This window comes from Acomys minous, assembly GCF_964271855.1.
Source record: "Acomys minous genome assembly, chromosome: 12".
In the NCBI taxonomy this organism is placed as follows: Eukaryota; Metazoa; Chordata; class Mammalia; order Rodentia; family Muridae; genus Acomys; species Acomys minous.
In genome coordinates, this window is record NC_140493.1 from 17828905 (window position 1) to 17852416 (window position 23512).

At 51.0% G+C, this 23512-nt stretch overlaps 1 protein-coding gene across 4 annotated transcripts in view; it reads left to right on the forward strand.

Moving 5' to 3' along the window:
- The first annotated feature begins 268 nt into the window (after positions 1–268).
- Positions 269–23512, forward strand: part of PHF21B (PHD finger protein 21B) — a 74304-nt gene continuing 51060 nt past the window's right edge. For 2 of the 4 annotated variants that reach the window (XM_084749769.1, XM_084749771.1), the window contains exons 1-2: positions 269–701; positions 1550–1615. In XM_084749769.1, coding sequence (XP_084605895.1) covers positions 648–701; positions 1550–1615 — 120 coding nt within the window. In that variant the 5' untranslated portion in view covers positions 269–647. Of the gene's footprint in view, positions 702–1201; positions 1365–1549; positions 1616–23512 lie in introns of those variants that run through there. The other 2 variants (XM_084749770.1, XM_084749772.1) reach the window with 2 other exon arrangements.

Genomic DNA, 23512 nt, shown 5'->3' on the forward strand with positions numbered 1-23512 from the left:
CCGGAATGGGGCTGTGAGAGCATTCCTGATTCTCCCTTCTTTTGGCTGCGCACCGAGAAGATCGCGCGGGCGCCCAGTTTTGAGAGCTGCGACTTTGCGCTCCGCTCAGCCGTCACTTTTGTTCCTCGAGCTGATTTCTGGGCCGCACGCAGTGCGCAAGCGCCGGCGGGGCGGGGCGGGGCGGGTGGCGGGTTCCCGGCACCGCCCCCTGCCGCCCCGGCCCGCTCCATCCGGGCACTGCCGAATTAGCATCGTGCCGAGGCACAACTTTGCCACGGCCCCAGCGAGATCCAGGCGCGCGCGCCGGAGGAAATATAGTCCCTGCCAGCGGTCAGCTGGCGCGGGCAGCAGCAGGGCGCGCGCTAGGGGGCTGCGCGGGGCTCCCGGCGCCGGGGGGCCATGCGCCGGGCGGCGCGGGCAGCCCGGGCACCCGGCGCAAGTTAGCAGCAACCGGAAGAGTTGGGCGCCAGCTCCCCTTTCTTCCCCCATCGTCAGCCCCCTTTCTAATCGGCGGTGAAGGAGGGGACTCGTGTCCCCTAGTGCCGGGACGCCAGATCCGAGCTCTTTCGGTCTGGTCTCTGCGGAGCTGCACAACTTCCCGGGAGCTCAGGCCAAAGTGAGCGCAAAGTGCTGCCCAAGTTGCGACGATGGAGCTACAAAGCCGGTCCGAGGCGCTAGCGGTGGAACTTACGCGCCACCAGGTAGGTGGTCCGGGAACCTGGGCTGGGGCGCAGCAGTGACCTGGGGAGTGGAGGCCAGAGGGACCCGAGCTCCGTATCTAACTCTTGATCGCAGGGATGCTGGAAGCAGGTTCCCTCCTGGAAGTATGTCCCGGGGCTGGGATGTACCCTTGGGTCTCCCTCTCCCCCTCGCACCCCGGCAATCCTGCACTGTTTCCAGGTCCAGGGCTCGTGGGACCCTAGCGCGGCGTCTTCGTCGCCGCCCCGTTTGCACAACTCTGGCACCGAGAAAGGGGACCCTTCTAGAACTGTCTTGGGAACGGGGTGCATGACAGGCCCGCTCCCAGCCTCCGGCTCTGGCCCAGCCTGCCACCGACCCTCACTCTTAGCAAAAGTAGTTTTGGCGAGAGGCGGCGTGGCGGCCGGTGCCCGAACGTTTTTGCGGCGTGCGCGTGTGTGTGTTGGGGAGATTAGGACGCGACTTGAATATTTATGAGCTTTGCTCGACACGGACTCGCCGTGTTTACTTGGCTCTTTGTTCGTCCCCCCTCCCCCGGCACACACTCTCACACTCACTCGTACCCGCACCCTGGCCTGCAAACTTGCACGGCTCGGGGCGCGCCGCCGGGTGGCCTCGGCCCCCGCCCCGCCCCGGGAGCTGCCCCAATGAGGCGGCAGCCACAGGTAAGCGGCTCCGCGCGACATTGCACGGTCGCCGGTGTACGGGAAGCGGCCCCGGAAAGTTGGGACGTGCTGCGGATGGCCTGGCCCGCCCGGCATTGGGTGGTGGGGGTGCAGGGCTCGGGGCTCGCCTGTACCCCCCGCTCCCCAGGCGGTCAGGCTAAGCCCACTTCTCTGTGTCTCCGTAGAACGGCGACCTCAAGAAGCAGCTCCACGAAAGGCAGCCACGGATCGCAGCGCTCAGCGACAAACAAGTAAGGAGGGAGCCTGTCCCCCACAGAGGACCGGGGTCCACGGAGGGTCGCCGGGCACTTTAGAAGCACCCTAAAAAGTACCCGCGCGGACGCCACACGCACCAACTCCCTTGGGGGTCTGGCTGCGTTTCTCAAAGTTGTCGTCCTCCCTTTCTTGATAGAAAGAGCTGGTTGGCGGCGGCTGAGGGGTGCGCGAGGCTCGGGCGGCCGCCAAAAGATCCGCTCTGTACCTCCGAGGCGCCGGGCCGGCGTCCATCTTGAGCGGTGGACATGTTTTGGGAACGTGGACATTTCCCGGCCTCGGCATCCCCTGATCCCTGCTGCGGTGGGAGGGGGACGCAAGGGGGCGGCAATTCGGGCCTGCACCCCAAACTCCTTGGAAGCCTCGTGGCACGGCCGGCCTGGTTTGGTAATCCTTCTCCCAGCCGGCCCCTTCCGGACCATCCGGCCGGCCTCACTTTTTATCGGAACCTGACGCCAGCTCCTGGGGAACAAAAGAAAGGCGCCCCGGGACCCCCCAGTTCTGCCCCAACTTGGATATTTGTGCCTGAAAGGGGATATGGGGACCTGCGAGGAGCTCCAGCCATGGGGGTGCGCGCCCGCCGCCCCCTCGGCGAGGAAAAGTTGTCCATTGTGAGTTAGTTGCGCTGAGCTCAGCGCTCTGGGTTTCAGCACCACGAACAGATGCCGCCGCCAGAGCCCGGCCGGCTGCGCGCCCCCGAGCCCCTCCCCCTCCGAGCGCGCCCCCGCCTCTGCGCGCCGCCGGCCGAGAACTTTGAGCAATACAGCCAATGGTGCACCCGGGTCTCCGAGGCGGCGGGCGGGGGCGCGCCCCTCCCTCCCCCCACTCTCCGCCCGGGTACGGGCTTTGCTCTTGCTTCCTTCGGAATGCTGCCGCCCGCTTCGGACTAGGGCATCCCGGAGACCCCCGCCCGGCCGACTCCCCTCCCCCAGCCCAGGGGCTCCCCTGCCTCCTCAGCGGCCGGTAGCCCGCAGTCCCCTGGGAAGACACACTGGCTCGTAGGTCTGTGCTCCAGGCCGAGTCTTTAAAGTTGCAAAGTGGTGGGAGGGGGGCGCGTAGGAGCAGAGGGGGCGCCTAGCTGGACCATAAGCGGGGAAGTCAAGCATTTGCTCCTTTCTGTCGGAGCTCGCCCCCCAGCCCCCCCAACCCCCCAGCTGCGCGCCCCCGTCCACGAGTGGAAGCTTCCATTCCCGCCGGAGGGGGGCCTGCGCGCGGCCCCGGCGAAGTCGGGGAGTTCGCGGGGGGAGGGGACCCAGGCCCGGCATTACCATTTTGATTGCTTCGATGCCATTTTTGGAGGGGGAGGGGTTGGAAGACCCTTTTCCGCAAAGCACAAAGATGTTTAATCAGTGTGTAGAATTAAACCAGATACTTAAAAAAAAAAAATCTAGAAAACGTGGAACCATGAGATAGCCTGAGTAAAACGCGAAGTTGTGGAGTGTTAGGCTGGGAGTCGAAGATTTAAAAGGGAAAAGCCAATGCTAGGAGCCTTTGCTTGCAACAATGTCTCTTTTATGTGGGCCCTTCTTGGCAGTAGTTACACTATCTGAAGTGGTTCTTTCCGAGCTTACGTGCGATCGTTTCCTCTGTATAGTGGCAACTATTTCAGGGCTTTAAATTTTTTGATAGTAACTGAATAGTTGTTTATTATCTTACATGCCAAAATTTAGATAAGACCATAAAAGAAATCTTTGAAAAATCCTGTTTGAAGGTAGAAGCTGCCGCTTGGGGGCTGGGGAAGGAGCCCTCCTACCCCCAGGACGTCTTTGCCTTTAAATTTAAACTCGGGAATATTGCCTGCAAACGCACAGTGCCTCCATCTTTTTGTGTGAGTGCTTTAAAATAAAGAAAGGAAGCCAGAAAAACTTTTGTTCTCTGGCCTTTTAAAAATGTCTCTCGTTTAGATGCCTAAAAATAACGTCTGGTAGGCAGCCAGGGTTTGGCCTGGCTGTAAGAACTTGTGTTTGTGACAGCAAGTCTGCTTTTCCGTTTCTCTTTGTGGCCTTTATATAACAAGGGCTCATAAAAGAGGGAGAGGAGGGGGCTCCCCGAGGCCCGGTTCAGCATGCTAATAGAGTTGCCTGCCTCTCCCACGCTGGCTGCAGCGGGCTCTCTGAGTTCACCTATGCGATGAGCTGGTGGTTTTAACATTCCGTGCTGTCCTCTGGAGGGGAGGGGGGGGGCGGCGGGGCGGCAGGGGACTTCGAGGTGATTGGCAGTTTGCTAGGGGCAGTTGGATTTACAAGGTCAGAGGCGACTAAAAATCCAGTCAGAGTTTTGAATGAGATCGTCGTGGACACCTCAAAACTTGCTCAGGAGGAGTTGCACTGCAGGGGTGAGGGTGAAAAATTTTTATAAGTCAGGTGTAGTATCATGTGTGTTTTAATTCAAGGAAGAATTTAAAGGTACAGCCTCTCCATAGAGTTACTTGGAGAAAATCTTAGCCTTTCCACTTCCAGAGATATTTTCCTATGGGGGGGCCCCTTGGAATATGAAATAAAAGGGTTCAGTTTCAATGGAAAGTTCACAGGTAGGAGATGAACTACACAGTGAGGGGACATCTGGCCTGTTAACTTCTTCTGTTAGACACAAAGTAGCAGTAGGGTAATGGCCGGACAGTGTCCCTCCTGCAATTCCCAGCCCTTGGCACTGGAACGTTTTGTTTTGCTTTTTAGTTACTTCTAGAAATAAAGACACGTTTGAAAGGACAACTAGAAGTGGCTTGCTCAAAGGAAGGGAGAGAAATTCTGCATCCGGGTTTTCTCCCATCATTGGAAGGTCTTGGGGTTAAATACAAAGTATCTGGTTACCTACCTTGTGTTTTTCAAGGGGCGTTCATGTCCTCCTCCCCAAGAGAAGGAGGGAAGGTGTGGAGGTGACCCCAAAGAACAGGTATCCTGCCATGTGGGTCTTGGACCTGGAGGAGGACGAACTCCAGGCATGCTGTGTGAAGTCTCTATTAGCTGCCCCAGTGGTTTTTTTTTTTCTTGTTTTTTTTTTTTTTTTTTTTTACTCAGCACATGCTGAGATGCAGTAACATTTTAATCTGCATTGTACATAACAGGCATGTCATAAATATTGGAGTCTCTTCCCACTCCTTTGGAGTTCTGTACAGCCTTTTAAAGCTAATGGTGGCCTCACCTGACCCAACCTCCCTCAGCCCAGCCTGAGCAGGGTTAGCCTCTGTCTGAGCTGCAGTTGGAGTTCCTGTGGTCTGGCCAGAGAGATTTTGGAGGTGAACTTGGGGTCTGGGGCAACACCTGATCTATTAATTTTATGGACTGTGCATTCCGAGTGGGCTGTCTTCAAGCGTGGCGATAAAAATCTGTCTTCTTGAAAGGAAGTATGTAGCAGGTGCCCAGGGCCCTGAGTCATGTCTTGACTCACTCTCTAGGTCAGACACCAGAGAGGCTCAACACCTGAGTCTGTGTGCTCCTTGATTCTGAGAGCACTCACCACAAGACGGGAGGCTGAAGGGGCTTTTTTCTTTCTTTCTTTCTTTCTTTCTTTCTTTCTTTCTTTCTTTCTTTCTTTCTTTCTTTCTGAGCTTTGTGCTCCAGAAAGGTCAGCTTCAATCTCCTTCCAAGCAAGAAGGCGGGTCTGTGTTGGAACAGCATGGTTACACACTAAAGAGAAGATAGCGGTGAGAAAGGGTCCGTGATTTATTCTGCAGGAAAGCACTTGGACAGCAGCCCCTGCAAGTGCTTGGATCTATGCTCCCTCCCACCTGAGCTCTCCCACAGAGCCGCTTTCTCCCACTGGATCTCCTCAGGGCTGTCCTCTCCTGGAAGATTTCAGAAGCCTTTTCTCTTGTGTGCCTTGGGGAACACAAGTCTCTTATCCCAGTCACCTACAGGAAGTTTGATGCTTTTCCTACATCGAAGGTCCTGGGTCATTGCTACGGGTCTGTTTGCGAGCATTTTCATCCCCTGGAAGCTAGGCACTGCCTTTCTCCCTGGCCCCGTGCCACTTCTGCTTTTCTGTCTGAGAGCTGCCTGGTTTGGACCTTCTTAGGAATGCAGCTGTAACTATGCATGTTTCGTCTGTGCTCACACTTGGTCCCTTTCCCTCCATACCGCCATGTTGGAAGTGGATACAGTACATTTTGCTTACCCGTTCACCTGTTGATGGGCATGTGTGTCCTACCTGCCACCTGGAATCTGCCCGGCCCTTCCTAATATGTTCATCGTAGTGACTTATATAACTTGGGCTATGATCGCAGTACTCTTGGGGCCTCAAAACCTTCAGTGGTCCACTTTTGCTCCTGAATGGAACCCTAGGGTGCCCCCTACTGTTCATTCTCCGAAGGAGTTGTCCACTTCTTCCAGCTCCCACACTTAGTACAGGACAGTTTGGTCGCTCCTTTGCAGTTTTCCTGTGCCCCAAGCACACCCCTGCCTTTGGGGCTGGCTGGCTGGCTGTCCACTGGCTTCCTCTTGCATGGTTTTCTTTCTTAAACTGTAAGCTCCGTAGGGAGGGAGCCCCCGCCCTATGTTTGTCTCAGGGTGGGGAGGAAATAGCAGTGATGATCTGATGTTTCCAGGGGTAAGCACACAGTGAATGGTAGACTTTTAAAGCACGTCTTAGAAACGAGCGGTCCGAGAAAAGAGGGAGACCCGCTCTCTGGAACCGTGACAAGGTGGGCTGTGGATAGCGGAGTTTTGAAGAACTTCCAGAAGGTGTCTGTCCTCAGAACTCGGATGTAGCCAGGTAGGGCTGGTGGCCTGAGTAAACCTTGTGAGTAGGAGGCAGGGTGCTGGTGGTCTTCCTGGCAGTTAAACCCCAGGGAGGAGGGCAGTCACAGGTGGTTGTGAACTGCGCAACATGGGAACTGAAATCTGAGCCCAGGTCCTTTGGAAGAACAGCAAATGCTCTTAACTGCTGAGCCAACTCTTCAGCTCCTCCCCCCCCCCCCCCCCCGCCATCTCCCCTGAGTGGGTTGTATGTGCGTGACACATGTGTATAGATGCCTGTTGGAGCCAGAAGGGGACATTGGATACCCTGAAGCTGGCGTTAGAGGGCACATGGGTGCCTAGATGAACCCAGGTCCTTAAGGAAGAACGGCGAGCATTCCTAATTGCTGAGCCAGCTCTCCAGCCCCGTGGGTCTTTGAGATCAGGAAATTAAGTGTCACTCTCATTCTCTGAAGTGGCATTTCAGGGATAAAGGAGAATTTCCATTTGCTTTTAATGTTTTTGAGACAAGATCTAACTATATAGTCCTGGCTATAGACTTCCTCTTCTAATTCTTAGTTGCCTATCCTAATTTAGGGGTTCAATCATTGAGTCCTGGGGCATGTTCAGCTGATCTGTATGGGTATATGGGCACAGGCAGACAGACAGACAGACAGACACACACACACACACACACACACACACACACACACACACACAAACACACACAGAGTATAGATTAATGCCTTTCTCTGACAGAGTGAATGCACCAATCTCCCTGTTTCTGAACTTGGTTCTTGCAGTTGGAAGAGCATAGTGGGTCTCTGCTGTAAATGCTCCAGCCAACTGATCCCACAGGTGTGTGAAGGGCTCCTGCCCAGTGCTGGGGATGTGGAGGACCTCCATATGGCCTCTACTGATGAGTGTGCTCATCAGTAGCTGGGAAGGTAGGTGTGCCTATCTGTTCCTCGAGGCCCAGTGAGGTTGACTCAAGTCACTCAGTTCTCGGTAGCCGAGGAAGCGGTGAGCTCTCTCTGGGTTGAGGTGAGTTTGCACTGGCGAAGAAGGTGGAGACACATGCACGGGGCCTTACTGTACTGCCTGTGCCTAAAGAGGCTGTCACATGGGCTCTCAGGCAAACACCTTCCTATCTGATTCTCAGGGTGTTCTTGGATCTTGGGTTCAGTTGGACTGGCCAGTCTTCTCTGCTGAACAGATAAGAGAAGGGAAACTCATGGACAATGGAATTGCCTGTGGCATCGGCATCCTCTGGGGGGACATGTTCAGCACTCTTGGGTATGACAAGTTGCATAGAAACTTACCTCGCTCCGCAAATCCTCAAGTCCCAGGGCCTGCTCTGGCCAGGCCACTTTGAATAAGCCATTCTGCCTCTTTGCATTTTGTTTTCCTTCTATGGGCAAGGATGAGACCCCACTCCCCCGACCCCACCCCCACCAGGGGGTTGGGAGGAAGTAAGACAGGGGTTGGGAAAGTTTCATAGGAACCCCAAAGTCAAGGAAAACTTTGAGTGAGTGACAGGACTGCTCTGAGATTCTCCACTGGACCTGGCTTTCAGCCTCCTGAAGGAAACCAGATGTACCAGCAGGTCTATAGACTGTTCCAGAAGTGTACCTTTTCTGTGGGAGGTGTCATGCACTTGCCATCCCTGGGGACAGTTGATGCTGGTGACTGCTGGTGGTGGCACCCTTTTCAATTCATCTAGAGAGTTCACTTTGATATTTTCGCCTCTCAAAAGCACCTGCTGTCAGAACTGTGTGGTTGATTTCAATTAAGCCTGAATTTTTTCAATGAGATGATGCTGATAATAACTTTGGTAATCCCTCGATGCCTCATTAGAAGAGCTCCTGGCTATGAGATTCGCCTTGCGATGGAGCAGGTCTCTGTCTGACGCCTTTGTCCCTCAGTCTTTTTATTTTGCTTATGCACGTGAGCTGGTGCTCTGCTTGGAGATGTCACTCGTTCTGAGGACCCTTGGCCGTGAGGCTCTTGATGCAGAGCAGGGTCTCTGGTCACCTATGGGGAGGGCTCCAGAGGCCTCCTAGGGTGTGTGGCAGTCCCTCTGGCTCTCCCCTACCCTCCTTTTCTCAGAAGGCTCTCATGTGTCTTTAAGAGGCGGATAGCAAAGGTCTATGTCACAGGTTTTCAGACTGAGCAGATCTGTAAATCAGCTCCAGCCTTGGAACCCTCTTCTGTCCCACTCAGTGTTCCTCAGCAAGAAAGGGGGAAATCAACAGCTTGCTGCCTGTGAAGACCATAGAGTACAGGACAAGTGGTTCATAAAGTGATTTTAAAGAGACAGCAGTCTATTGGATGAGATGGTGCAGAAGCTCTAGGCTTTGCCATTTTTTTTTTAAACAGCATTGCCTATTGGACACCTGTGCCTTGGAGCCCCTTCCGTCTCCCACTCCTTCTCACTCGTCCCTTACCTGGTCCTTGGAGGAAGGACTGATGATAATTTTAGTTTTATTCAGGAGTAGGCTGAAGCCCAGGGGCGTTGAGTGGTATGTGGAGTCACACATTAGTAAGTGGAGACGCTCTGGGTGTTGACTACTGGCTACATGGGGTGATAGACGTGTGTGTGTGTGTGTGTGTGTGTGTGTGTGTGTGTGTGTGTGTGTGTGTGTGTAGTCTGGAGAGAAAGTCAGGTGAGAGAAATGGAGATCATGAGTTGGGCATAGTTTCCCACCAGCCAGAGATTATTCTGCTGGTCACGATAGGACTTTTCCACAGACAGAAAAAGTCCTAGAGTCTCAGTTAGGGAGCATGTGGCAGGTTGGGTTGGGAGGCCCGGCCAGCAGGACTGGAGTGGACAGCCCCTGGACCTATTGATGAGCCCCTACAATGCCTGCTGCTAACATCTGACTGTGCTTGTGCAGCCCTGGCCTGAGCCCTTCTCTGCAGGGTTTGGGATTTTCTTTTTGATGGCAGCTGACATGTTGCTCTGCTTTAAGGTGGGCTGGCTCCTCTAATTTTGAAATAGCCTCTATTCTCTAAAGGGACAAGCATACTTCCTTAAGAATGTTTTCTTGTGGTTATCATTGTGGATCTAGTGTCTCCAATGTGGGAGAAATTGCTGATGCAGCTTCTTTCTGGTTCCTTCTGATGGTCAATAACAGGCAGCCTTGCCTTAGCTCTCAGCTGGGTTGTGCTTTTGGGGGACGGGGCTTGGCCTTTGTCCTGTTGAAGACAAGGAAATGAAGCATCCACAGGGATGTGGAGGAGGGTGGGGTGTCCTGGAGGTAGTCAAACCCTCAGCCTGAAAAAGCAGCTGTTGTAGGTCTCGAAGTGGGGTCCCAAGGATGGGTGAAGGCCAGTGTCTCACATGCTGGGCCTGGTTCCCAGAGTGCGGCAGGGCAGTTGAAAGGAGGCGCTGTTCTCACTGTTGCTTTGGGTTTTATTTTGTTTGTTTTGTTTTGTTGTTTTTTGGAGGGAGTTGTTTTTTTTTGTTTTGTTTTGTTTTGGGGGTGGATTTTCGAGACAGGGTCTCTCTGTTTAGCCTTGGCTGTCCTGGACTCGCTTTGTAGACTAGGCTGACCTTGAACTCATGGCGATCCGCTTGCCTCTGCCTCCTGAGTACACTGTTGCTTTGTTAACAACATTGCAAGGGACAGAGAACTGACAGCCTGAGAATGCAGACACTGTTGTGTCTTCTCTTCTCCCCTCCCCTCCCCCCTCCCTTCCCCTCTCCTGTCCTCTTCTTTTGATACAGTCTTACTATGTAGCTCAGGCTGACCTGGGACTCAATATGTAGACTAGCTTGGCCTCGAACTCAGACATTCGTCTGCTTATGCCTCCTGAGTGCTAGAATCAAAGACATGTACCACCACCATTCGGCTAGCAACTTAGAGATGCTCTAAGTCTTTATACTCCTCTGAGCACAGCTGGAGTTGGATGCTAGACTTGGGAATTGGTAGATAAGGGTGTCTCCCAGCATCTTCCAGAAACGGCCAGTGGGATATGGCTGAATGTATCAGATATGAGTACCAAGGGGGAGATGTTGGAGGACACATCCTCTCACAAAGGAGAAACTGAGGCCATGGGTAAGAATGGGCCTGGGGTCTGTGTCTAGGGAACAGAACTAACTGGAAGGTGTAGTCTTCACCTGCCACATTGTAACCAAAAGGAAGGGCGTCCTATATTTATTTCTGCTAGAAGCTGCTGCTTTCAGATAGTAGGTCCTATGTGGGATGTCCTTGTATTTTTGACTGACAACAGGATCACCAAGAAAGGGTCCCCAGGTGATGCACTCATGGCTAAAGTGATTCTTAGATGCCTGGTGGCAGCAGACTTCCAAACCACACAAATAAGAAGTGGGCATCGTGGGCAGGGCCCCTGTGTTCCATCTAGAGTTGTGTGTGAAGTTTGTTGGCTTAGATTAGTTCCAGCACTGTAGGTGAAGGCTGGTTGCCTTAGCCCCAGTGTCCCTGTTTGTCGTCCAGCCTATGCATACACCATGCTGCATTTAGAGTCTACACTTGGGCATAGAGGTCTACAGCGGGCCTGTGAGAGGGTAAGCTCCCTGAGTAGAGGTGCTAGAAGCAGAGAACTAGCAGAGACCCACTCTCTGATCCCTCAATGGGTGTAGCAATGTCTTAAGAGATGGCAGCAGTAGGTGAGGGGTGGGGGTCTGGTGAGATGGCTTTGCCTGGAGATCCCAGCAAGCTGTCACTGGGACAAGCTGTAGGAAGCTTTCTGCCCCCTGGAAAGGGACAGGCCAGGGATGGAATAGGAGAGTAGGAAGGGAGGAAGGGGGCCGTGATCTCATGTCATTTGGGTAGACAGACAATCTACACATATAAACAAACTGCAGAGTGTCATTAAAATACATATCGGAGACTCCAGCCTAAAACCGTGAGATACAGCTCACCAGGTGACGGGCAGCATCCCCGTAATCAGTGGAGTGTTGCACACCTAGATTTAATGATGCTGCTTGGTGGTGACATGTGTGCCAGGGCAAGCTGCTGCTAGGTGAGAGGTCCATCTGCTCATACTGTGGCATACACACACACACACACACACACACACACACACACACACACACACACACACACACACCCTCCAATCTGTCTTGGCCAAGAAAGAAAAGGCACATGCTAGCCACTGGTGTGGTCATGGTGTAAGGTTGTCACAGCTGCAGGCATCATGGCAAATGTGGGCACTTTGAAAGGTGTTCAGAGAGCCACCGTAGCTGGTTTCTTAAAGCTGAGGCTGAGGCACAGAGCGTTGAGCACTGGGGACTGGAAGTACACTGGGGTGACAGATCTCCATGTCTTAAGCCCTTTTTGCATATTCCCTGGTGTGCCCCTGACCTTTGTGAGTGTGGGTGGGTGTTCAGGGGCACACGCTCTTGAGTGTGTGGGCAGGGGTAAGGCTGCAGTAGCCATGGCTCCTGAACATGCTGACATTTAGCTTATGCGGAACAGTGCTGGGTCAACATGGTGACAGGACAAGGACAGGTGGTGCTGCCAGCCTCAGGCAGGTGATAGTCCAACACAAGTGAAACATGACAATTAGGGGGCGGCAGGCACTCTGGCCAAGTAGAGCAGGGTCAGGAATATGGCCAGAGGACAAGTGAGTGTAGAGAGGAGAGCTGAGGTAGGGATGGATGCCTCTCTGCTGTGCTACTCCCTTCCCATCCCCCATTTATTGATTGGTTGATTGATTGATTGGTTGGTTGGTTTTTTCAGTACAGGATTTTTCTGTATAGCCTTGGCTGTCCTGGACTCACTTTGTAGACCAGGCTGGCCTCGAACTCACAGCGATCCGCCTGCCTCTGCCTCCCTGAGTGCTGGAATTAAAGGCATTCGCCACTACGCCAGGCTCTCCTTCCCGTTTTAAATCAGCCCCTAGCCCTGCATGCTGGGGTCAGGATTGACACCATTTCGAGAAGAGCTTGTGGGGGACTTGTGCTGTCAAGCCACACTCCACCCTAGAGGAGAAGAGGCCATGACTGTTAACCGTGGCCAAGGCCAGGTGCTTCTCCCTAACAGGGAGATTCTGGCCAAATGGCAACCTGGGTTCCCAAACTTCAGATGGGAGGGAACACCTCAGCATAGTCCCTTGGGCCTGTGACATGGCCTCATATACCTGCTTTGTGAGTGCGAAGTGAAGGTGCCTGATGTGTCAGTCGGTGCATTGGAAGCAGGCTTCCAAACACACCTGGGAGAAAACCCTGAGGACTGGCTGTCCTCATCCAGAGCCTCGCTGGGGTAGGCAGCTGCTTGATCTATCAGACAAGGTCGGGTTTCTTCCTCTGGGTCAACCTTCTGGTAGCTCCACTGGGCTGGGTCATAGCCTAGACGTGACTTCTTCTCTCCCTCAACCTCTTGTCCCGTGGTAGCATCTCATGGTGGCTACTTAAGAGAACACGAGGGCTGACCCACTGAGACTGCAAACGTGAGACTCTAAGGTGTTCGGAGACTGTGGTGTGTCTGAACTTCCCAGGTGTAACCGTTCTGCGATCCCCGTATGAGATCCCACGAGGCGAGGACGGCTGAGCGTAGCCGAGCACAGCGTAGCCAGAGAGATTGCGTAACCACAGAGCCATTGAGGTTCCTCAGGGCGTTAGCCATTTAGATCAGTGAGTGAGGCTTTTTAAGTAAAATAGACCTGCAGCTCTACCCCAACACTGAGGCCCAGGTCAGCATATCTAAGTTATTTTATTAATGCATTCTGCTGAGTGGACATGAATGGGCAGCACAGGCCTCTCGCACTGTGGATCTAATTATAAACACAAGGGACGGCACCAAATAAGCCACCTTGGAAGGAGGAAGAGTCTGGCAGTGGGGTTAAAGCAGCCTTTAATGAACTTCCTTGGTGCTTGTATCTTAGCAACACATTTTATTACATCCCAGTGCGCCTGGACTTGCGTAGTAATTTATCCCCCACCCCTTCATGGCCCAGCCCTGGTGACTCAAGAGAAGAGTGTGTGTGTGTGTGTGTGTGTGTGTGTGTGTGTGTGTGTGTGTGTGTGTGTGTGCCCCTCCCGTGCTTTCCCAAGGCTCTGTCTCTTTTAGGCTTTATTTAATCAATAAAAAAGATAAACATGCTATGGGGGTGCTGGGGGTGGGGGTAGGACTCTCTAGCCTGGGACTGCTGCACAGAGGGGTGGTGGCCTGGCCTGGCAAAGTGTGCAGCCCTCGCCCAGCTGGGGTCCCACAAGTGGTGCCCACTGCCTTGTGGATTCTCTTGTGCTTCCTGGACTGGAGTATTCTTATGTGTGTTTCATTCTTACAATCACACTGATTTGGAGATGGCAGTGGAAGAGGGGGGTGTGCAACTCCTGGCTCAGCAGCAGCCTGTAAGTGGGGAGTCATAGTAGAGAGGTTGATAGACGGAGCCTCCAGGATAGGAACAAGAGCTGCTCAGGGCTGGACTGGGGCTGCCAGATCCCAGAGACTTCATCCAGTTGCTGTCTTCTGTTCCTCAGCTGTGCGTTTTCTGGGTATCGATCAGATGGATATAGTTTGGGGCTTGAAGCAACAGTGAGCATAGCTAATGACTCTGGGCACCCGAAGTCTGAAATTACTGTATCTACAGAGCTGAGTTTTCTCAGAGGCCCCAGGGAAGGAGCCCTCCCACCTGTTCCAGCTTTGGTCTTTGTCATGCCTTAGCTCATGGACACTTTATTCTAGCCCCTGCTTGCGTCTTCACAAGCTGTGTTATCTCTTCAGTGCTTTCTGTCATCTTTCCTTCTTTTGGTTTGTGTTTTTGTTTTTTGAGAAAGGGCCTCATGTAGCCCAGGCTGGCCTCAAATTCTGTGCTAGGGATTGAGTGATCCAAGGCTTTGCTCATGTCAAGCAAGCTACGTGTGAATGGAGCTATAGCCCCAGCCTGTTGCTCCTTACACATAGCCACAGATTTGTTTCGTTGTGCCATTTTGCCTTCTTCATATGAGGACACCAGTCTTTTGGGTTTAGAGGCCACTCTGACCTAGGATGACCTCAACAAGGTGAGGTTCAAAGGCCCTATTTCTGGTTAAGGTTATAGTCCAAGGTTCCAGGTAGACCTGAACCATGGATGTCACCTCAGCCTGGCACATGTACGGGTTATAGGTTAGGAGAAGGGGATGCCAGGGTTTGCACTGACCCCGGCAGAAGAGGCAGTGGCCTGGCTTTACCCCCACTGCTGCTGTCATTGTCAAGAGTCACCAGCAGCACCCTGCTTGGGGCTTCTGTTTCTCCTATGCAGCCTTCACCCACTGTCCCAACTGAGGGACAACCTAGGACCTGCTGGAGGGCAGATGTCAGAACCAAGTGAGAGTGACAGTGTAGCAGGGCTGACAGAGCAGGCAGGCATGTTGGCTCAGGCCTCCTGTGTTTTAGCTTTGGGTTTCTAGTGCTTGGCTCCTCCTGGGCAGATCAGTGGTACCATTCTTTCTGTTTTACACCCGAAGGTTCCAAGTGGTGGGAGCCTGCCCAAGGTCCATTCCAGCGCAAGGGAGACGGGCAGGGAACAGCAGATTGCAGAAGTTTCTGCCTTACTCTTGCAAGCTTTATTACCTACTTCGCAGAAAACCCAAGATTTGAAACTGTTTATAGTGACACAGTGTAGGCGATATAAGACCACCTCACTGTTGATGGATATGTGGTGCTCATTCAGCCTGTTGTGTGACTGATACTACCCATCTCCAGAGCCCCCAAATCTGCTAAGAGCTGAAACTCCTGTCAACACTAAACAGCCTTTCACCCACCCCTCCCAGCACCCTGCAGCTCCCATTCAACCGTCTGCATCTTAGTTTGACTCCTTCAGAGGGCTTCAGATAAAGGACCACACGTTGAATTATTTTATGCGGCTCAGTGCCATCCAGGCCTGTCTGTGTGCAAACAGGAATGGGAATTTCCTTCTTTTTGTTTGTTTGTTTGTTTGTTTATTGTTTTGCTCTACTTTTTGGTTTTTTGAGACAGAGTTTCTCTGCGTAGCCCTAGCTGTCCCGGAACTCGCTTTGTAGACTGAACCGACCTTGAACTCACAGAGTTCCACCTGCCTCTGCCTCCCAAGTGCTGAGATTAAAGGCATGCACAACCTCCTCCCAGAAAAAAATTCCTCCTCCTCCTCCTCCTCCTCTTCCTCCTCCTCCTCCTACTCTTCCTCTTCCTCCTCCTCCTCCTCCTTCTTCTCCTCCTCCTCCTCGCTAAAAGAGGGCATCAGATCACATTATGATGCTTGTGAGCCACCATGTGGTTGCTGGGCATTGAATTCAGGACCTCTGGAAGAGCAGTCAGTACCCTTAACCTCTGAGCCATTTCTCCAGCCCCTTCTTCATTTTTTTTTTCTTTTGTAGTCCTGGCTGTCCTGGACTTGCTTTGTAGACCCAGGCTGGCCTTGAACTCACAGAGATCCGCCTGCCTCTGCCTCCCGAGTGCTGGGATTAAAGGCATTCCTTCTTTTTAAAGGCAGAGTAAGAGTTTCCTGTGTATAGACCCCTTTGTGTCATCATCTGACTCTTTTGGCGGCTGCCAAGTCTGTGGTATCCAAGGCCCTCCTTTCTGTCTTTGGGGGTGCCTCCGAGACAAATTGAGCAGGGCAGAGGTCCTGAGAGTAGCCTGAAGTGCTAACTTGGTTATTCTCTGGAGATAGTCTGGCTGTAGCCACTGCTCATCTGACTCAATGTTGTGATCAAGGGAGCCATGACTTTGATATTATTGTCTGCCAGGGAGTGGTTGTCTCCTGAGCAGCTTCCCCAGCCCCTAGCAAGTCTTTGTCTTGGGGACATGGTGACATGGAGACATGGACATACTTCCTCCGAGTGCACTGATGTCTGATGACAGTGCAGTGACATCCCACTGGGTGTCCACACTGACATTAAGAATGTGGGTGTTCAAAGTATAGACCAGCTGTGGTGTTTATTTAGGCTTTAAATTATGTCATTTGTTCCTTTCTCTCCCACTTGCATGTTCATCACAGGTGTGGGCGATTGGTTCCCCTGAACACTCTCATTCATTAAAACAGTAACATTTGTGTAGCAGTATCTTAAGGTGGCAGGCACCATCCTGAGTGTTAACCTAACGGAACATCTCGTGAGAAAAATGCCAAGGCTGAGGGCTGGTGAGTCTCCCTCCTTCTCTCCACCAGCAGTCAGCCCATAGCTCATAAAAGATGGAAGAACCGGATTTACCAACCTGAGGAAAAGGTGGGCTCCTCTCACACCAGACTCCTCTAGGCATGGAACAGCTTGAGTTGGAGGTGTGAGTTCCCTGTCACAGAAGGAGCCAGTGGTGGGGATGACCAGGCAGGAGCCCCTGGAGGACTTGGCTAATGTTTGTGAAACTTACTTAGAAGCCGAGGCTAGGACTGACATCCTTGCACACCACTGAGAGGCTCTGTGTACACACCACTGGTACCTCTGTAGGCATTTCTTCTGTAAACAGGAAAAAGACTGGGATGGTGACAAGTGGTGGGCGCTTGTGTTCAGGGATCAGAGGACTTGGGGATTCTTGAGCCGTCACCAGTTCTCCGTGACATCGACTCTCACATTCTATCCCTAAACCTTATGGATTTTGTGAGCTGGAGCTCGCTCTTGGACCTGAGTCATGCTCTGAGTGGGATCATCAAGCCTTGTAGGACTGGAGGTGGGAGGATACATGGTGGGTGTGGCAAAGCCTGGCACAGGTGGCTTCTGGAGTGATGTGGTCTCTGCTCACATCTCCTGGCTGTTTCCCTCCGCTGTTGGCTGCACAGGCCTCCATTGCCTCCAGTTTCCCATTGGTCCCTACATCTTCATCTTGCTAACTTTATCCTCTATTTTTCCTGCTTCTGCAGCTGCCCTTCTGCCCTTTGCAGCAGCACTCACGTGGGAAAGTCCAGCAGCCTAAGTGGTTCCTCCCTGCAGCATGTGTCTTCTGCGTTGTTACAATGTTGTTTATTCTAAAGTTTGACCCCAACATGCCAAATGCTCTCACCACCTCGGTTGCCGAGGACAGTTGCTCCAGATGTTTGCTTGCTTGACTTCTCATCCAAGTGCACATGTGGAAGTGGAAAAGTTTCTGTTGCAGGCTTACGTGGGCTTCTGGAACCCTGCACGCCTGCCCTCAGCCTTTGTGGGGAGGCAGTCGGCTTCAGTTCAGAAGCTGTGGCCTGAGGAATAAAATCTAGGAGGTGGTTGCAGTGAACAGATGGGTCCTTTCACAGTCTGGCCCCAGGTTCTTCAGCAGCATCTCCTGACACACTGTTGACCACTTGTCAGAGTCACCAAATACCTGAGGGGTCACTGAACTTTCACCCCAAGATGGTGGCTACTTGAGTTGACTGCACTGCATCCTCAAGGACATAAAGTAAGCAATGGCGGTCCCCAAGCCCTTCCCCTACAACAAAAGACCGTGCTTCCTGCTTCCACTTCCAATGCACACCTCTTTCCTTCATTGACAGGACACTGAAGCTCTAAGATTAGGTTGGTAAATCATGGAACAAAATGTAGGAGCTCATAAGCAAATACAAGGTGTGCTGGGAACTTCCACCATTACTCCTGAGAACAAGCAGTCATAGATTAACTGAGATCTGCTGTCCATGACTTGCATACACGCTTCACACAGGTTCCTCAACGTTGCCACCACCATCTCCATCACAGCAGGCTTGACTGCCTGCCCACATCTGTCTACCTATACAAGTGCCTGGTGCCTCTCCGCCCATAGAGGTCAGGGTCTTCACCATTAGATCTAGGGCTCTGTGTGTTACATGCCATCCACAAGATCCCAGTACCTCTGAAGTTTGAGAACTCTGGCTCTGGTTGAGGTGGACCGTCTGGACACCTAAAAAAAACTGGAAAGATATAGTTGGTTTTGCTTTCCCAACCTTTGTTGGATCTTTTCTTCTTGGGAAGTTGGCAGTGATGATTACTGTGATGAAAGAGATGATGGGGATGACAAAGGGATAGATTCTAATCAAGTGATGACTGATGGGGATCGTAGTGATGGAGATGATTGATGGGAGGTGAGGATGATGGTGGTGGTGATGACTGATGGGAGGTGATGGTGACGACTGATGGAAATGGTGGTGGTGATGATGGTGGTGATGGTTGTGGGAGGCAATGATGGTGACTGATGATGATGGTGGTGGTGATGATGATTGATGGAGGTAATGATGATTGATGGGATGGGATGTGACGATGATGGTGATAATTGATGGAAATGGTGGTGTGATGATGGTAATGATGATTTATGGCAGATGACAATGATTGCTGGAGATGATGGTGGTGGTGATGATGATTGATAGAGATGATGATGGTGGTAGTGATGTTAATGGTGATGATGATTGGTAGGTGATTGATGGAGATGGTGATGATGGTGATGATGGTGATAATTGATGGAGATGGTGGTGTGATGATGGTAATGATGATTTATGGCAGATGACAATGATTGCTGGAGATGGTGGTGGTGGTGATGATGATTGATAGAGATGATGATGGTGGTAGTGATGTTAATGGTGATGATGATTGGTAGGTGATTGAGGGAGATGGTGATGATGGTGATGATGGTGATAATTGATGGAGATGGTGGTGTGATGATGGTAATGATGATTTATGGAAGATGACGATGATTGCTGGAGATGGTGGTGGTGGGGATGAGGATTGATAGAGATGATGATGGTGGTAGTGATGATAATGGTGATGATGATTGGTAGGTGATTGATGGAGATGGTGATCATGTTAATGATGGTGAGGACTCTGGTGATGATGCTGATGATGGAGGAGATCATAATAACAATGGTGATGATGATGATGAATGATGGAGAGGATGGCGTGGTGGTGATGAATGATGGAAGATGGTAGTGGTGATAGTGATGATGGTGATTATGGAGAGATGATTATCATCAAAGCGATGGCAGTCATGCTTTACTAATGTCAGAGAATGATTGAGGAGATTCACAGATAAGGAGCCCGGTATTAGTCAGGCTTCTGAGAGGAACGGAGCTGATGGAATGAATCTATGTATAGAAAGGGGATTTATTAGAATGGCTTACAACCTGTGGTTCAGCTAGTCTAGCAACGGTTGTCTACCAGTGAAAGGTCCAAGAATCCGGCAGTTGTTTAGTCTATGGGTCTGGATGTCTCAGCTGGTCTTCAGTAAAAGCTGGAATCCTGAAGAAGTAGGCTCTGATGACAGTGAAGGAACAGACTTTCCAGGGAGAGCTAAGACAAGCAGGCAAAGAAGGCAAGCCCTTTCTTCCATGCCCTCTATATAGGGTGACGGCAGAAAGGCCAGAATAAAGGTGGGTCTTCCCACCTCAAAGGATCTGATTTAAAAATGGGTCTTCCCACTTCAAATGATTTAATGAAGAAGAAGAAGAAGAAGAAGAAGAAGAAGAAGAAGAAGAAGAAGAAGAAGAAGAAGAAGAAGAAGAAGAAGAAATCCCTCACAGGTGTGCCCAGCTGCTTAGCTTTTAGATAATTCTAGATGAGTCAAGGTGACGACCAAGAACAGCCACCACAGGCTCAGTTAGAGCCTTGGACCTCCTCACCCACCTAAGCGAGGCATGGAAGCTCTTAAGCCTCAGTTTCTCTGTCTGTAAAACAGAACTGATAATGGTTTCACAGGCACTAATTCCCCTGCAGATGTTAGTGTTTTATTGTGGTTCAAGATGCACTGGTTTTTTTTTTTTTTACAAGTTAAAACAATCTTTTTATTGTAAGCTAACTCATAGATACAGAATACCATAAAAACCTGATGTATGGCCTAATGTATGGTGCTTACAAATAGCACCTATGCCAAGAACTGGAATTCTGTCAACAACACTAAAAGCCTCCCACAAAATGACTCCCAGCCACTGCTGAGGAAACTGTCCTGTCTTTTGTATTAACTGCTTTTCTTAATTTTTTTTCTAAACAGTGTTTTCTTACCCCGAAGTATATTTCTAGACCAGATAGTTTAGTCTGAATCTATTTGTCTTAGTTAGAGTCACTATTGTGATAAAATACCATGTCCATAGGCAACTTGAGGAGGAAAGGGGTTAATTTCACTCACAGTTCCGTATGACAGTTCATCATCAAAGGCTGCGAGGACGGGAACTCAAGCTGCACATAGAGGCAGGAGCTGATGCAGAGGCCATGGAGGAGTGCTGCTTCCTGCCTTGCTCTCCATGGCTTGCTCAGCCTGCTTTCTTATTGAACCCAGGACCACCAGCCCAGGAGTGTTACCACTTACAATGGACTGGGCCTTCCCCCATCAGTCACTTATTAAGAAAATGCCTTATGCCAAGCATGGTGGTGCATGCCTTTAATTCCAGCACTCGGGAGGCAGAGGCAGAGGCAGAGGCAGATGGATCGCTGTGAGTTCGAGGCCAGCCTGGTCTACAAAATGAGTCCAGGACAGTCAAGGCTACACAAAGAAAAATAAATAAATAAATAAATAAAGAAAGAAAGAAAGAAAGAAAGAAAAACAATAAAAGAAAATGCCTTTTAAAGGACCTTATGGAGACATTTTTCTCCATTGAGGTTCCATCCTTTTAAATGCCTCAAGCTTATATCAAGTTGATATAAAAAGTACCCAGGACACTATTAAACAACAGGTATCTTTTAATCTCTCTTAACCTAAGGTTCCTTATCCGTTCCTCTGCCCTCTTTTTCTTTTTTTTGTGTACATGTCTGTGATACATGTGTGACATATGTACATATGTATACATATGTGTGATGTATATACATGTATTTACATTTGAGTGATATATGTGCATCCATTAGTGCAATCTCAGAGGTCAGAGGACATCATTTTTCGGCTAGGCTCCCTGGCTAGCAAGCCATCTCAACCCTCTAGTCTCTTCCCAGCCCCAGCAGTGGGGTTGCAGGTGTGTGTATGAGCATGGAACCACAGCTGACTCTTACATGGGAACTGGGGATCTGAACTTGGGTCCTTGAGCTTGTGCAGTGGGTGCTGTTACTGCCTGAATCACTCTCGTGCCTGCTGTCTTTTCTTTGTAGATTATTTGTTAAACAGCCTGGGATGTTTGAATGACAGATTTCTGAAAGTCTAAATTTTCAACACTTCTGTGTGTTCTTTTACTCACTGCATTTCTTCTCCTCAGACCGTGGCAAAGCCACAGGGGTTGTGTAGCAAAGCTAGACATGTGGTACATTTTTTTTTATTGATTGGTTGGTTGATTGATTGTATGTATGTGTGTGCCATGGCTTGCATGTGAAGGTCATAGGGCAACTTGTGGGCATTGGCTCTATCTTCCCACCAAGTGGGAATTAGACTGAAATTGTCTGGTGTGGTGACAAGTACCTTTACTGGCCCCTGACTACACTTGATTTTACCTAATGGATCCATAGCAGGAGGCAAACATTGGTTTCAATTTGGTCTCAAGTGGTTACTGTTTGAGTGTTTCTGTTTGTCTGTTTTGGCTTTTCTTAGGCTAGATTTTAGACCATTTCTTTAAAAAAAAAAAGTAGTTTAAAGTTTACACACAAAATGTCTGAGAATATAGTTTAGGGATGGGAGAGGCTTGTCTAGCATGAATGAGGACCCCTAGGTTCAGTCCTCAGTCACACACACACACACACACACACACACACACACAGAGAGAGAGAGAGAGAGAGAGAGAGAGAGAGAGAGAGAGAGAGAGAGAGAGAGAGAAGACTATCAGGTCCCTCTTACCACCCTGTGGTCTGTTTGGTGGTGGGATGGACCCTGTGTGTGCTCTGCTACTCTTGCCTGCTGGCTCCGAGGAAGGGGCTCTTCCTCTCAATCTTTGCTCAGTTTCCACTAAGGAGCCTTTACAGTGTGTGTGCTGCCTGCACCAGCGTGTGTCCGGAGCTCAGGACCTAGGGATGGCCAGATTTCCTTGAGAGCCACCAGTACTGGCTAACTTTACAGCCAATTGCTGGGTGCGAGAAGCCAATCCCTTTTCCCCATTGTAGGTTATTCACACCCACCCTCACCTCATTTGCCTGTGCACACAACTCCGTCCATATCCAGTTTTATGTTGTCCCCTGGACTTTGTCTTGGGGTGCTGCTAGCTCCAATCTATCACAGTTCAGTTGCTGTTTCATTCTTAGATGCTCCCATCAGCCCCTGGGGCCTCCGTCCTCACTAACCCTGCTACTCTGTAACTTATCTCTAATGAGCCACTTAAAAGATGAACAGTGACCACTGCATTAAAAAAAATCCCTATTTCCAATGCCTTCCATAAGCCTTGCTAGCGATTATTTCCGGAAACAAAATCTGAAATTAATGACAATCGACAGCTTCATCTGATGTGGGATGCCTTCCCTTGTCTTAGTTTGTATATGAACCCTGTGGTCGTTGCTGGGCAAGTAGCCGCGAGATGCTGGGTTGGACAGCCTTGCAGGACAAGCCAAGCTGTGTGGTCCTGTAGAGGAGTTAGGAACACATGGCCTTGACGAGGTCCAGATTCAGCTGGGAGTCCTGTACCCCTTGTACAGGACTGTACAGGAGTGTAATTGAACTTCCAGCCTCAGCTTTCTCATCTGTGAAATTCGTTTAGCAGCTCCAGTGTTGAGGGCTCGCAGAAGGTGGTAGTGACCTGTGCCTACAGCTGGTGCTCAGAGCTTGCTCTCATCTTGTTGTCCTATTGTCACACTCATTTATGAAGTGGACCAGGGCCAGACACTGCTGGGGTTCTCTGGGTAGGACCACAGACGCAGAATGCAAAGTGATGTTGTCTAGGTCACATCTGACAGAACCGGGTTAAGTCCACACTCCTGCTCCCTCTAAAATGGTGATTGAGTGCTTGGTGTTTGTCAAGATACAGAACAGCCCAGGTGCCATGTGGGAGTTCTGACGTTTCCCCGGGGGCAGCCTAGCCCTTCCTGGGCAGTGGGGTAGTATGTAAGGCGAGTCATTTCTATAGTGAGATTGCCATGGTAACCGGTCCCATTTATACTAAATTGCATCCATGGTCACCCTTTTGTCAATCTCCTTTCTAGAATTCTCAGAATCACTCCCTTCCGTCCTTGAACAGAGTGCCCTAGGTACTGCTGTCATTGGCTGTTTTCCTATCAGTTCCTGGGGGCGTGTTGTGTGTGGCCACTGGGATGACAGTGTCGTGTCCGTCGTTCCCCCCCCCCCAACTCCAGAAAGAGCACAGGTGTGGGCCAGGCCCAGCAAAGACTCGTTCTGAGCCAGTTCCACTCTGTGCCGATCAGAACCGCCAGGCAATCACCTGGTGGCTTTGACTCTTGGTTCCCTCCTCTGCAACATTAGCCCAATCCTTAGGCTGAGTGTTTGCTGC